We start from the raw sequence: 13,111 nt of genomic DNA, 5'->3' as shown, positions 1-13,111 counted from the left end.
GTGGGGCAGACAGGGTTAAAAAACAGAGGAATGGCTGTCTGTGGATGAGGTAGGTGGAAAGCAGAGGAGGAACTCATTCAATATGCCACAAAGTGCATGCTCAGTTTAGTGTCATCATCTGACTAGGGACAACCTGTTTTATAGGATAAAATATAAGATGCTTACAGTTAAAAAAAAAAAAAAAAATAAAATAAAAAGAAAGATTGCTGGGAAGATGAGAGCAATGGGCTGGATCAGCTTAGCCCAGGCAGGAGCCCTGGAAGGGGGCCAGGGAGGCAGGAAAGATCTATGAGGAATTTCCTGCAAAGAAACCATTCAAGAAATTGGACAGGAGCAGTATGCATGCATGACGCCGGTGTGGCTCTCCTTGGGTGGAGGGGGAGCCATCCTCTGGGAAAGCAGCCCAGCCCAGAGATTTCGAGGTGAGGGAGAAAGAAGGTGCAGTTTGGACCAAGTTGGCCCAGAATAATATGTAGTTATGTTCTTTAAGGTGTAAATAATAAAAACAAGAGAAGGAGAGCAATACAGTTCATGTTGGAGTAAATGTCATTTTTCCTGTTCAAACCAAACCAAATCAGACCAGAAAACCCTCAAACCTTGCAGTTAAAAAAATCCTGCCAAGCACTGAAGTATTTTTCCCCCACCATGAAAATCAGTTTGCAAATGTAACCAGTGCAGGGCCTAAAAATGCATCTGAAAATGCAGAGCCTGTTCTTCTGGGACCTCTTGCTGTGGCAGACAAACAACCTTTCAGCTGCCAAGTCCCCATGCACTCAGCCCTCTCAGTCGGAGGGTCCTGGGGCTGGAAGCCATGAGAGTGACGCCAGCAGGAGGCAAATCTGTGCTCAGTTTGGGTGCCAAGGTCTTGCTTACAAACATGTTCAGCATCATGGGCATGTGTTGGCCCCAGTGGCACATAGAGGGAACCCTCCAGCAGTGTGAAGAGAGTGATGGTCAAGGGAGACACCTGAAAGTACAGTACACGACTGCCCAATTGGGCAATTGATCCCACTGGAGCAGCTAAGGACCAGTGAAGTGAAGTCAGAGAACTTGCCATCAAGCTAAGAGTAAGCTCTGGACTAGGACAGCTCTGTCCGTGTTCAGGTTATTTTCAACCCAGAAACCACCTGTCAGTGGTGCTGGAAAAAGGATACAGGACCTATGGGTGCAAACTAATTCAGAAGAGGTGCTGGAAACTGATGCTAATGGCATTTTTTGGAAACTCTTTTCCTAAGCTAAAAAAAAAAGGGATTTCCTAAAACAGCTGAAAATTAATTTGCCACATCTGCAGAGTGGTTTGTGTATTGCCTGTCCCTGAAAGTAGCTAAGGAAGCACTACAGTCAGCAGATTTTCTGTTTAAATGACAAAAGCTAATGTGCCCATGGGCAACATCAAGTGCCAGGTACAGACTCCTTAAATCCTGAAAACACAGACGTTCAAACTGTTAAAGCTCCATGAGTTTGCACAGTCCAAAAATACAGCCTCTTTGGCAAAAAAAGCGCTAGTTTTGGAATCAAGAATGGCTTGTAATTAAAGCCAACAGTGTAAGAATCTGTAACTGATCTGCTCTGAACAAAGTATTTGGCTACCTGAAAAGAAGACAATCAGAATTTTGGTTGGTTTTTTTTTTTTTAAAGGCTCAAAGAAGAAAAACAACTTGCTGAGAAAGAGGAAACAATATTGGCAAATTAAAACAGGCAAACACTTGTTAGTGGGCAAGCATTTGCAAAGGTGGAGAAGATGGGTCTTGCTTTAGTTTGACAGTCCAATCAGTGCTTATGATAAAATTAGACCAGTTGTTTAAAAAACAGGTACAGAAACCAAGATCTTATGCTATTGACCTTAACACTCTTCAACAATATACTTGATGAGAGAAATTTTGTTCTATTTAACTGAGATAAATGCATTAGATTTACAGTAATGGAGGCAATAAAATTACACACATGGTGAAGGAAAGCTTAGCTTCAAGTCAGTACAGCTCTGTCCAAGAAACTTAACTCCTCGAAGTTTGTGATTTTCAGCTGGAAAGGAAAAATATGAAAGGCATGACACCAGCAATGCTATTTAGTCAAGCAGTACCAGATGGATGTGTGAGATTCACTTTCTGATTTGGTTGTGAATGAAAAGACTCAGCTAGGATACCGATAAAGGTTATTTTTGCCTAAAGAAGTTTGGACAAGATGTGATTCATATCACTGTGCTTGGGTCTCCTGTGCTTTGAGGAGGGGAATATGTGAAAATGAGAGAAAAAGGAAGCTTAGTGGAAGCCAGGTAGCAGAGTGACCAAAGTGTACAGCTTGGGTGAATTCAATTTGTGACCAGACATTTTGCTTTGGTACAAAAACGATGCCACCATCTCCAGGAGACATGGGGAATTTATGAATGAGTTTTCTTTATTTTCCTTTTTCCAGGAATCTCAACAATATGGGTCATGCTGTACACAAGGAGTAAATATCACTATCCCCATTCTCCAGATAGAGAAGCAGAGAAAGACTGTTTTGACTGATCTTTAAAGAGCTGGGCTGTATCTGGGTTTTAATGGTCTTGGATCATCTGCCTCTCCTTAAATTGCAAGGGATTTGGAAGCAACCCCAGAAAGGCTCTGGACAGGGCTTGTGACAGGCTTGGGACAGTGAGGAGGATGTGACACCTTCTACTCACAGGAAGAGAAACACAAGGAAGAGAAAAGTCTTCATTCAACAAAGGCTTAAATGTGTACCTGTGGTTCCTTTTTCTTGAATTTTTGAAACATGCTTACCTAAATCAGGACACTGTGGTAGGGCACACTGTTGTACTTACTTTAGAACCACAGAATGGTTTCAGTTGGAAGGGACCTTAAAGATCATCTAGATCCAACCCCCCTTACATGGGCAAGGACACCTCCCACTCAAGCAGGCTGCTCAGAGCCACATCCAACCTGCCCTTGAGCACTTCCAGGGAAGGGGCAGCCACAGCTTGCCTGGGCAACCTGTGCCAGTGTCTCACTACCCTCACAAGGAAGAATTTCTTTCTTAAGTCTAACCTGAATCTCTCCTCTTCACATTTTAAACCATTTCCCCTTGTCCTCTACAGAAAAATGAAATAAACTCAAGTTTCTCCAGCACTTCTGTATGATTTGGCCCATCATATGTCACACGCTGGTACCTACAACCACACCACCTGATGAAGCACTTAGAAATCCAAACCTGTGTTCAGCCCACCTTTGACTGAGCTGAAATGCTCCTGCTGCCCCTTCTCTTTCCAGGTAGAGCACCAGAGGCATTCAGGGAGTGGGACCCCTCATACACCTATTTATATATCTGGTTCTCCATACAACTCCATCAGACATCCGCAGTTCATGGCAAGCCATCCCCTTCTGCCACTCTGTGGGCAACCCTCCCCTCGCAGGGCTACCAAAGGCTCCAGCCTAACCAAAATCTCCCCTCTATCTACCACACAGAAGAACACAGCTCCAAAGCCTACCCCTAGCAACCTGAGCATTTCAGAAATAGTTCAGAGAGACCAAAAGAAACTATTGTCCGAGTAGTATATACAGAAGAAGGTACTTTTTTTGCAATATTAATAAAGCAGCTTGTTTCACCACTTAAAATTCACCCAGAGGGAACTATTTATCCCTGACAAAAGTATTTCTGGACACCCCTATAAGGACTAAAGTGTAAGTTCAAAGCATTGTGGGGTTCTGCTTTGTTTTCAAAAAAGGCTGATGAAAACCATTTCCATAAACTGACAGCAACAACCATAACACGTGTGCAAAAACAAGACAGCAGTCTCATACAGAAAATATTTCTGCTTTCCTTTTTATTTTATGAATACATATACAAGAGATGCATAATCTTCCATTATCCAGGCTTAAAAGTTAACAGGTTTTTGTTGGTTGTTTTTGTTTGTTTTTTTTTTCCCCAAAACAGCTTAAAGAGGAAAATAAAATTAAGGATGAAGGAGGTGCAACATGACCAAACCATACAGTTGAAAACCTGGCTAAAATTACTACTGAAATGTGAACATGTGGAGAGTTTGTCTTTGTATATCATCCTTTATCATGAAAGCTTCACCCAAGGTACTTATGTATATGAATAAAGTAATGCTTTGGCATAACCTGAGATTCTTCCATGCACACTTTGTTGACATTTCTGAAATACTGAGACAGTAAAATCTGAGAATTATATCACATATCATCTTGTCTCCGTGGCAGCAATGTCTGTAAATGGAGGGGGGAAATAAGGAAGAGTCTGTTGACAAGAGACTTTACTTCCATACTAAGATGGTTATATTAGCAGAATGCAGCAGGATGCAAACAGCTTCAAATAGAAGAGATAGAGATATATATTTATATATATGTATATAATGTAAAAATTCTTATTTTATATGACAAAAGAATAGTTTTCAAGATAACATAAAACGAACCACTCTAAGACTAGCTTCCAGCAAAACATTTTGCTTTATTGAATCTATTTTCTAGCTACAAGTCAAGCTGACATCTGTCAAGCTTTTTAGCGTTTCATTTGGCAGTCTATAAGAAATGTTTCATGCACTGTCTACAATGCTAAATAAAGGGTAAATAACTGGGATTAAACAGGTTAGGAATAACAGACTACTATAATGACCAATAACAGCATATTATGTACATACAGCCATATTATATTCTCATGTCTTCACAGAAATGTGCAAATATGACAAATATGGCTTTAATTTTTTTCCTAAAGAAAGTAAGACATCATTATACAGAATAATGTTTTAAAACGCTTAGGAGGATTTCACCTTTTTGTGAAACCTGTTCAATCTTCATTGCATCAAGGTTATGGAGCCACCTCAGCATGGAAGTGTAGTTCAGGTGTTTTTCCAGAAGGGGGCACAGATTCCTAAGGCACAATATTAATGTTAATACATCTTTAATTTAAGTCATGCTATTTTATTTTACTTTTGTTTTTAGTTTTTTGGTTATATGAAGTAGTGGGTCGTTGCTAGGCATATATAATAAGCAGTTGACTGTAAAAAATACAATTTTAAAGGCTACACTACATGCCTACCTGTAGTTCCCAGAATATTAGCTAATGTGAAAACACACTATGCAGCGCTGCATATTAAAGCTTTGTGGATTTTTGGTAATATTCTTTTTAATACAAGTATCACAGAGTTATAAGGCTTCTGTGGAATAATAACATTATAACTGAACAAATATTTTACATTCTTCCATAATGGTATTTACAGGTACTATGACTATTTTGTCATTTGGTAAGTAACGTGTATCTTGTATGCATCCTTCTTGCCTATCTAAAGTGCCTGCTTAACTGTATGAGGAAAGAAAATGCATACCTGCCTTAGGTGCAACAAACCCTCACAAGAAGTAGATGAAATAGTTGTTGTGGATCTGAAATGCATTCTCAGAACTTGAAATTATTGCTAAATCCAGTGCCCTCACTAGGCAATCACCTATATTATTTGTCATATATAAATATATGCATATATACCAGTATGTATGTACATGCATACACATTCATCTACCATGTAATAGATAGATTTCAATTTTTTGTCCATCAACCTTTTTTAGTTTGTGCTATTTAACTCACTTGTGCTATGACTGAAGCCAGATTAAAACCAAAATCTTAACATGCTGCTACTAACAACCCTATGATTAATTAGCACATAATCAAGACAATACACAAAACAAAACTGAGATGACAAATAGAGAGGCTTTTGAAATGCACTGAGAATAAGGCAACAGGCTGTACATTACAGCAGAGGAAAAGCTGAAGAAATTCTGTCATTCATAAACGCATTTTACTGGAGTAGGGATTGCTCTCCCCACTTTGCTGCAGATTCCTATGGTTCTTTTTCAAATACCACTGCAGAACGCAAGCTCTGCAGTTTCTGTACCTACCAACACTGGTAGCAAATTCAAAGCTTATTAAAACGCCCTGATGCCACAACTTCGTAAAATAAGGCACTTCCAGGGCTGTACTCCAGCGATGCCATGCAAAAAAAGATCAGTAACGGGAAGAAGCAGTCAGATTTTGATGAATTTCCTAGTTTTGTCCCATGAAATGTGCCATCTTGAAGCATACTTCCTTCTCTCCCTTTTGAGATGATTTTCTTTAAAGAAGCTGTTTTATCAGTTGCAGCTGAGAAGTTACTTCTTCATAAGCAAGAGGTAAATCTTCAGTTCCTGACATTCAGTAAGGTGGAAGATCAGAGTGGTACCAGACAATGTCTTCAGTTTATTCAGAGCTGACACACCACTTAAGTCAAAAGTGTGTGGGGGGTTTTCATACTAGGCCAGTATTGAAAGCTACGAATGGACATTGGTACTGGAAAGGTCATTCCTTATAATTTCATTTACTGCAAAGAAAGAAGACAAGAGAAAAGGAATCAATTAGCATGTCACTGCTTCAGGCAGGTGTCTTCAGTACATGGGCCCCCCAAACTTCCATCGGTTCCTTGATGACATCAGTACAGCTCTGATCAGTAAGCATGACATCATGAGATAGCTAGTACAGGCTGATCACAGTGCAAAACACCACAATTAACCAAGGTTATCAACATGCTAAGTACTGTGTAACACCAGACATCACAAGAACAGCAGCATCCCGGGTCCTTGATTACATCAAAGATATTTAACATTTCAAATCAGTTACAGATAAAACATTTCATTTGCTCGAGAACTGGCTTGCAAATGTGAAGCAAAGAGAACCAACACAAATCTTAGAATCAGGCACCCTTTCCATAAAAATCACTGTATGGGAAGTATGTTCGACAAGGTAGGTACTGATGGCAGAAAGCTGCCAGCCACTGAGCCTGGGGGAATGCAGCTGTGATGCCCAAATACAGACTACAACTTCATGTGCTGACTTTTTTCCACTGTAGGATGATATCAGGGGAAAAAAAAAATAAAAGAGAAGAAACTGTTGTGTGCTTGCCCATCCCCTGGAACTGGTAACACATGCAAATATGTACCTTTCTCTCATGTCACCAACATGCTGGACACACAGTCTTTGCCCCTACTGCACAGAAAAGATAACCATCAAGGTCTACTATTTCAGCATCAGCCAGTCAGACTACATCTCCACTGATAAAGTTTTTTTGTCTTTATTCACAAGTCTTCATTCATTCTTTTCCCCCTCCCCTGAAGATCATCAAGCAATACAGTTTCTCACACTCTGATTATGTCCATTTATCAGCTTGTGATTTTTGGCAGATGGAGAGGAAATGACTGAACCTGGCAAAGACCATCTACAGTGGTCTATACAACATTCCTTTTATTTCCACTCCACCTCCCTGCAGCGATTGCATGAAGATAGACAAAATGTCATCAGTAGGGCTATCCCTGCTTCTGAGCTTCCCTAACACTGCTGGAAGTGGGAAACAGATGCCCACATCATGGAGGCACCGCTGACAAGCCCACATTTTCCTTTTCTCGTGGGCTGTAGTTCACAGTCATCACAATACATGTGTTTACTGGAAAGGACCAAGCCCATCTAAAACCAACTTCCTGAAGCAATTAGTTGGGGTGGGATTTTTTTGGTGAGGATTTTTTTGTTTGTTTGTTTGTTTGCTGGGGTTGTTTGCTTTTTTTCCCTGCAGACTTATTGCACTTCTAGTAACTGCAACACATGAATCAGTCAGGATTTGTGTCATAGGTCCTGGCCTCTGAAACCACTTCTGGATACTCACATCACACTTCAGAAAGGAAATACCAGTTGTATTTGTGACTACTTATTTATGGCAGCAAACTAAGAGCTGTATGAGAATACAAAGCAGCACTTTTTCTTGAGAATGCTGTGGAGTTCATCTTTAGTATTATCAAACTGCAGAAAACAAATTTAATCAGCAAAACTGTCTCTGTGGCAAAGACTGCTTCACTTACATCTGAAGGCAGAAAAAGGTGCTACTCCATTTACATGCTGTAAGACTCCAAACAGCTTTTGGGACTGAGCATCTGTCTTAAATTCAAACAGTGCACTTCTGTAGGAGGATTTTTCCATGGTGCTTTTGTAAAGATAGTTTCTTTGATAAACTTTTCAAGGGAACATTTGGTATACAGCAAAAACACATTATGATATCTTGGTGTTGAACATGACAATTAAAAATAAATCTTCATGTGGGCCACAATGTCACAGTTTTGATAACCTTCCCTCAAAGTTTCTGTTACAGCAAATAGAAGTTAAGATACTACTCAAGGTAATTGTTAATGCTTGTACAGGTAGTGCTTAGAAACATTAAATTCTTTTGTAAAATGTGAATTTAACTATCACTGGTATTTCACAGATGGGGATGGAAAGGTGAAACAGCTGAGGTGCTCCCCACCTCAGTCAGGATTAGCACCTAGGTATCTCAAATATCAGACTAATGCTGAGGTACTCATTTGATTTAGTCAATAAAACTTTAAAAAGTAATATCCCTCATCCTGTCAGCCCCAGCTTTCTCATATTAAAGTACTTAGTTACTAAGCAGTTTAGAAGCAACTTCAGGACATAAAAGTCCAAGAGGCAAAGGTCAATCTCTAAAATCAGCTGGGCACTCAAAACTGCCTTTTCCAGCCACATTAGGTACCCATACCCTCAGCTGAATCCTGTGTCACTTAGGTGCTGTGGGACAGATGACTTACACTAGGGATGATGTGATTTTTCCCTTTAGCTGAGACCATCTCCCCTTGGCTCTGCTCAAGTCCTCGGGTTGTAACATCCATCTGAGAGGTGTTCAACAACAGCCACTACACAATGTCAGCACAGACTCACTAGCTGAGCCCCAACCAAAGTACATCCATTGCCACTTGATCTCACAATCAAATGGGGCCAAACTTGCCAGAAGTCCATTCAACATCCCTCTCAGCCACGGCAAACAATGGACAGTGGCTCAGACAAAGGTCTCTTAATTTCACTGTCAATTGTTCCCCTTTACCCACTGCAGTGCTGAAAATGCAAAATTTCCCTGTAACACAGTGGAAAAAACCTACAGAGAGGGACAAGTGCGTAAGCACAAGGCCCCTAGTACGTGACCTGCCAAAGCAGCCAACCTTGTAGAGGCAGACTGCTAGCAGAGAGAACTAAACATGAGAGCTGAAAGGGGAAGTGTGCTGAGAGCAGGCTTTCCCACCCTGCCCACTGAGGCACCTGAGGCTGGAAGGAAAATCCTCTGGTGGATGGGAACTGGGGGGAAAACAGGTGGTAAGCACATGAGAAGTGTGTTGGGTTGTACTTGCTAAGCCCAGTTAGAAGGATGCTCCCCATTGCCTCCAGCTGCACTCTCATGAATATGCTCCTCTTTCCCTCCACGGCTCAGAGGGGGGGAAAATGCAGTTTTGAGTCAGTCAAAACAACATGGAAATATGGATTACATTTCTCAATTAATTTCAAATGTCTTTAGCATCTACATTTTTTTTCCAAATTTCTAGGAAAATTTGATTCTTTTAATACTTCAAAACATATTAATATTTTGTTGCCTGTTAGGAAGTGTTCTATTTTTGATCTAATGGAAGGTTCTGGAATGTTTTGTTTGAGTTAAAACTGATTTTTTTTTTCTTTTGGCAAGAAACATCAAATACTCCTGTTGTAAGTTGATGGTCCCAAGATGGTCCTTCCCAACAGCACATCAAAAATTCCATCTGAATTCCATCCTTCTGCTTAAGTGCTTGGTATGTTGGTCTGTACCAGTGTTGCATCTAACCCAACAGCCAGTACTGAATTCTTTGGAAAACAGCATAGAAGTCAGGCACATCTCCAGTGAAGCCTTCTCAGTACACTCTTCCTCGGCTGGAGGGCTTTGTGAGAAAGAGGAGGACTGCACCCATGTTTCTAGTGAACTTTGATGAATTTACTTCTATAAATTTTCTAACAATCTGCTGAAGCTGTTTTGGCATTCACAGTTTCCTGCAGCAAGTGATTCCACAGTCTGAGGATGTGCCAGTGAAAAAAAAATTGTCCATTATTTTAAGTCTTTCTCTTTTTTTTCGTTATAATTTCATTCATGTGTTGTGTGAACAAGCTGACTTCCCTGTTCACCATCTCCTTTGCCATTCATCATGCTCCTTCCCTTTAGCATCCACTGGGCTCCACTTGGTCCTGTAGGACCACTGCAGAACTCCCTGAAGAGGTAAAATATACTGCCCATGCAGAAAAAATAATTGGTATTTTCTCTTAGTTCCCAACTTTCTAATAAAATATTTATTATATAATTGAGGAGAGCCAGATGGTTGCTGCCTTGAATGCTGATGTTTTGGCTTACAAACCTGTTACTGCAAGAGAACTGTGTGTGCTGCACAGAACAGCATTTGTCTTTTGGCCTTGGTATGAGCTTTGTTCCTAAAGCAAGTGCTGGTCATTGACTCCACTGCTGCTTGGTTAGACATCCATATATACATCCATATATTCCATATATACATCCATTCATGTCTGTAGTACCATTCCAGGAGTAGCTGTGTTTTGCATGCATGCACTATTTTTTCAAGAAAGGTTGCAAAGACTGTAAACTCACTTAAAAACAAATTGAACTGAGTACTCTAAAAGACCTATTTTATAGACAGAACAGATGAGATCCAAAGAATTTTCTGGCTTCCTGGAAGCCATAGGTATAGTTTAGGAGCAGATCTAGGATAGCACACAAGATGTTTAATTTTCAATGCCTAGATTAGCACATTTCCCTTAAAGCAACAAGTTGATCTTTATCAGATGAAACAGATGAGTACAATGATTTACAGCTCCTTTGCCATCAGATTTTTTTCACTGTTTTTTCTGCTGGCTTTAAGGAAGGGAGCCACTGTTGCTTTTATAGCTAACACCTACGGTTCCCCACAATGCCCTCCATCAACTGGTATTTTCCATTGTCATGTTCAGCTTTTCCACTGACATAAAATCAAAAAAATAATAGTGCTGAGAAATGCAGATACTACGTGACATCTTTACCTGTCAAGGAGTCTGAAAGAGGAACCTTTCCTTTGCTAAACAGCAGATGCCACAGTAGCAGGATGTGGTGAGCTGTTATACCACATTTTAGTTTAATAAGGAGTTTTTTCTTCTTGTATTAGATTTTATTTTTAAATGCCCTAGCAATGGAAATGTTTGCTTTACTAATCAGCAAAATCAGTGTCTTACCAATACAACAGTTTGGGTTAATGAACAGAACAGGACAACTGGACATACCCAAACAACTAAGGGCTCCATATATAGATACGAACTTCATAAGATATTGAGTATTTTTAACATTTGGTGGCTGTACATAGATTTCATCAACTCTTAAAACTTCTGCAGAATTCTACTTTTCTTGTATATGCCTACTAACATGTATTGGAAGGCTTCGTACTCCTCCAGTACTTTCCAAGAGTCTCAAAAAATGGAAGGTGAGCTGAGAACTCAGATATGCAATTATGAAGAGATGAGGCTACAGTTTTGGGAGGGAATGGTGCCAGTTTGAAAACATATCCCATATCTGTTCATTTGGTTAGTAGTAACATTAAGGCTCCAGTTTCTGGCTGGCTTAGTCTGCTGTCTCTTCACACACTGCACACTGAAGGTTGTGGAAGCTGATGGCTGTTCTTCAGTTGTCTTCAATCCAATTCAGCAGTGGCCCAGAGAGGTTTCTACACAGAGACTGAATAGCAGAGCTGTGGGCTGTATTTACAGTTGTGCCTATTTCTGACCACTGTCTCTTCCTCACAAGTCAGCTTCACAACCCTGAACTCCTCTCTTTTTTAAGGGCCATGAGTTAAAGCAAAAGGGCACTGAGAAATTCTGAGCAGAGATGACACCTTGTGACTCATTGGATCTGGATCTGTCCATGTTCCTGTGTAAATAGTCATGGCATCAGCTCAGTTCCTTCAGGATGGTTTTCGGTTTCCTTATCAACAAGAAGAGCCACATGGCATGAGCCACATGGCATATCCCAAGACACCCAGGCCTTTAGGGTCCTGTTACTCTTTTTTCCATGGCTGACTAACTAACCTTTGATTGTCACTTCATGTCCACCTGCAACCACTGGGGACCACCATCCACACCATGGAGCAGAACCAAAGCAGGAGGTTTAGATGCTGTAATGTCCTCTTGCCAAAAAGGAACAAAACCAATCTGACTGGTGCACGTCATGGAAAATACAGGTAATACCAGCTGCATCATTTAAGCTTCGTGTGTGAAATTACACCCCAATTCTGCCATGTTTGGACAATAATGCTTCATAATCCAGGTGGGTGTAACTGCCCAAGCAATGAGGTGCTATGCTTAGATACCACGTTTGGACTATGTTTGACATGGGTCAAACTGCACAGCTAGGTGTCACATTTGAGCTACCTTCAGGAAAGAGCAGCACTCCTGAAGCAAAACTGCCTCAGTTTGGCTCATCATTTTTGCTGTCCATTAGATTTCAGGAGCTCAAGCCTTACACTGGTGCAACTACAGTGACTCCCTGGTCAGGGATGTCTCCACATAGCTCATCACACAGTGCTGACGTACCCCTAAGTGTTTTGAATTTCCACCCTTGGCAGCAGCTCCCTGCTCATCAGTATGGTGGAGTGGGGACTGTGTTTTCCTCTCCACTGGGTACAGTTCAGACTGCACTGTCACTACTCAGCATTTGAACAGGGATGGGGAAATATAATCCTGGACTGAGTCTACAAGTTACACACTGGCACCACGCTACCTGTAGTAATGCTTCGTAGTATGACATTCACTTTGAGGTACATAATTACTGCTTCCAGATCTTTCCATCAGCGAGGCCACATCTTGTTCCATCAGGTTCCTGTGCTCTCGTATGCCCTTCATTTCAGATGGAATGCCACATATTAGCATCACTGAAGAGGAATTCAAAGTTGCAAATGAATGCAGAGGAAGGAGAAATAAAGAAGGAAAAGGTGTTTTTCCCTTATCTCCATGTACAGATTTTATTTGAAGAGAAAAATGGCTAAATATAGGCACACATACAGAAAGTAAAGAAATGAAGCTCCTGCTAAAACCACCATAACATGAGTAAAATCCAACAGTTTTTATCAGGCAGGGTACGTACTTCCTCACTACTAATAAGAAGCAGTCCATTCTGAAATATGAAAACTGCAACAAACAACACAGGGCTGTTACTTAAATAAGTGAAAACAATAGGGCTGCCCTAGATAAATACTTTTTTCAAACATAC

General features: G+C 40.6%; 1 protein-coding gene across 1 annotated transcript in view; it reads right to left on the bottom strand.

Moving 5' to 3' along the window:
- Window positions 1-3,773: 3,773 nt before the first annotated feature.
- Window positions 3,774-13,111, bottom strand: part of NFATC1 (nuclear factor of activated T cells 1) — a 120,305-nt gene continuing 110,967 nt past the window's right edge. Inside the window, 1 exon segment of the mRNA XM_030445449.1 lies at window positions 3,774-6,337. Coding sequence (XP_030301309.1) covers window positions 6,288-6,337 — 50 coding nt within the window. The 3' untranslated portion in view covers window positions 3,774-6,287.

This window comes from Calypte anna, chromosome 2 (assembly GCF_003957555.1).
Source record: "Calypte anna isolate BGI_N300 chromosome 2, bCalAnn1_v1.p, whole genome shotgun sequence".
NCBI classification, from domain to species: Eukaryota; Metazoa; Chordata; class Aves; order Apodiformes; family Trochilidae; genus Calypte; species Calypte anna.
Note: the sequence above shows the minus strand (reverse complement) of the source record. Positions and strands in the feature narration are given on the sequence as shown.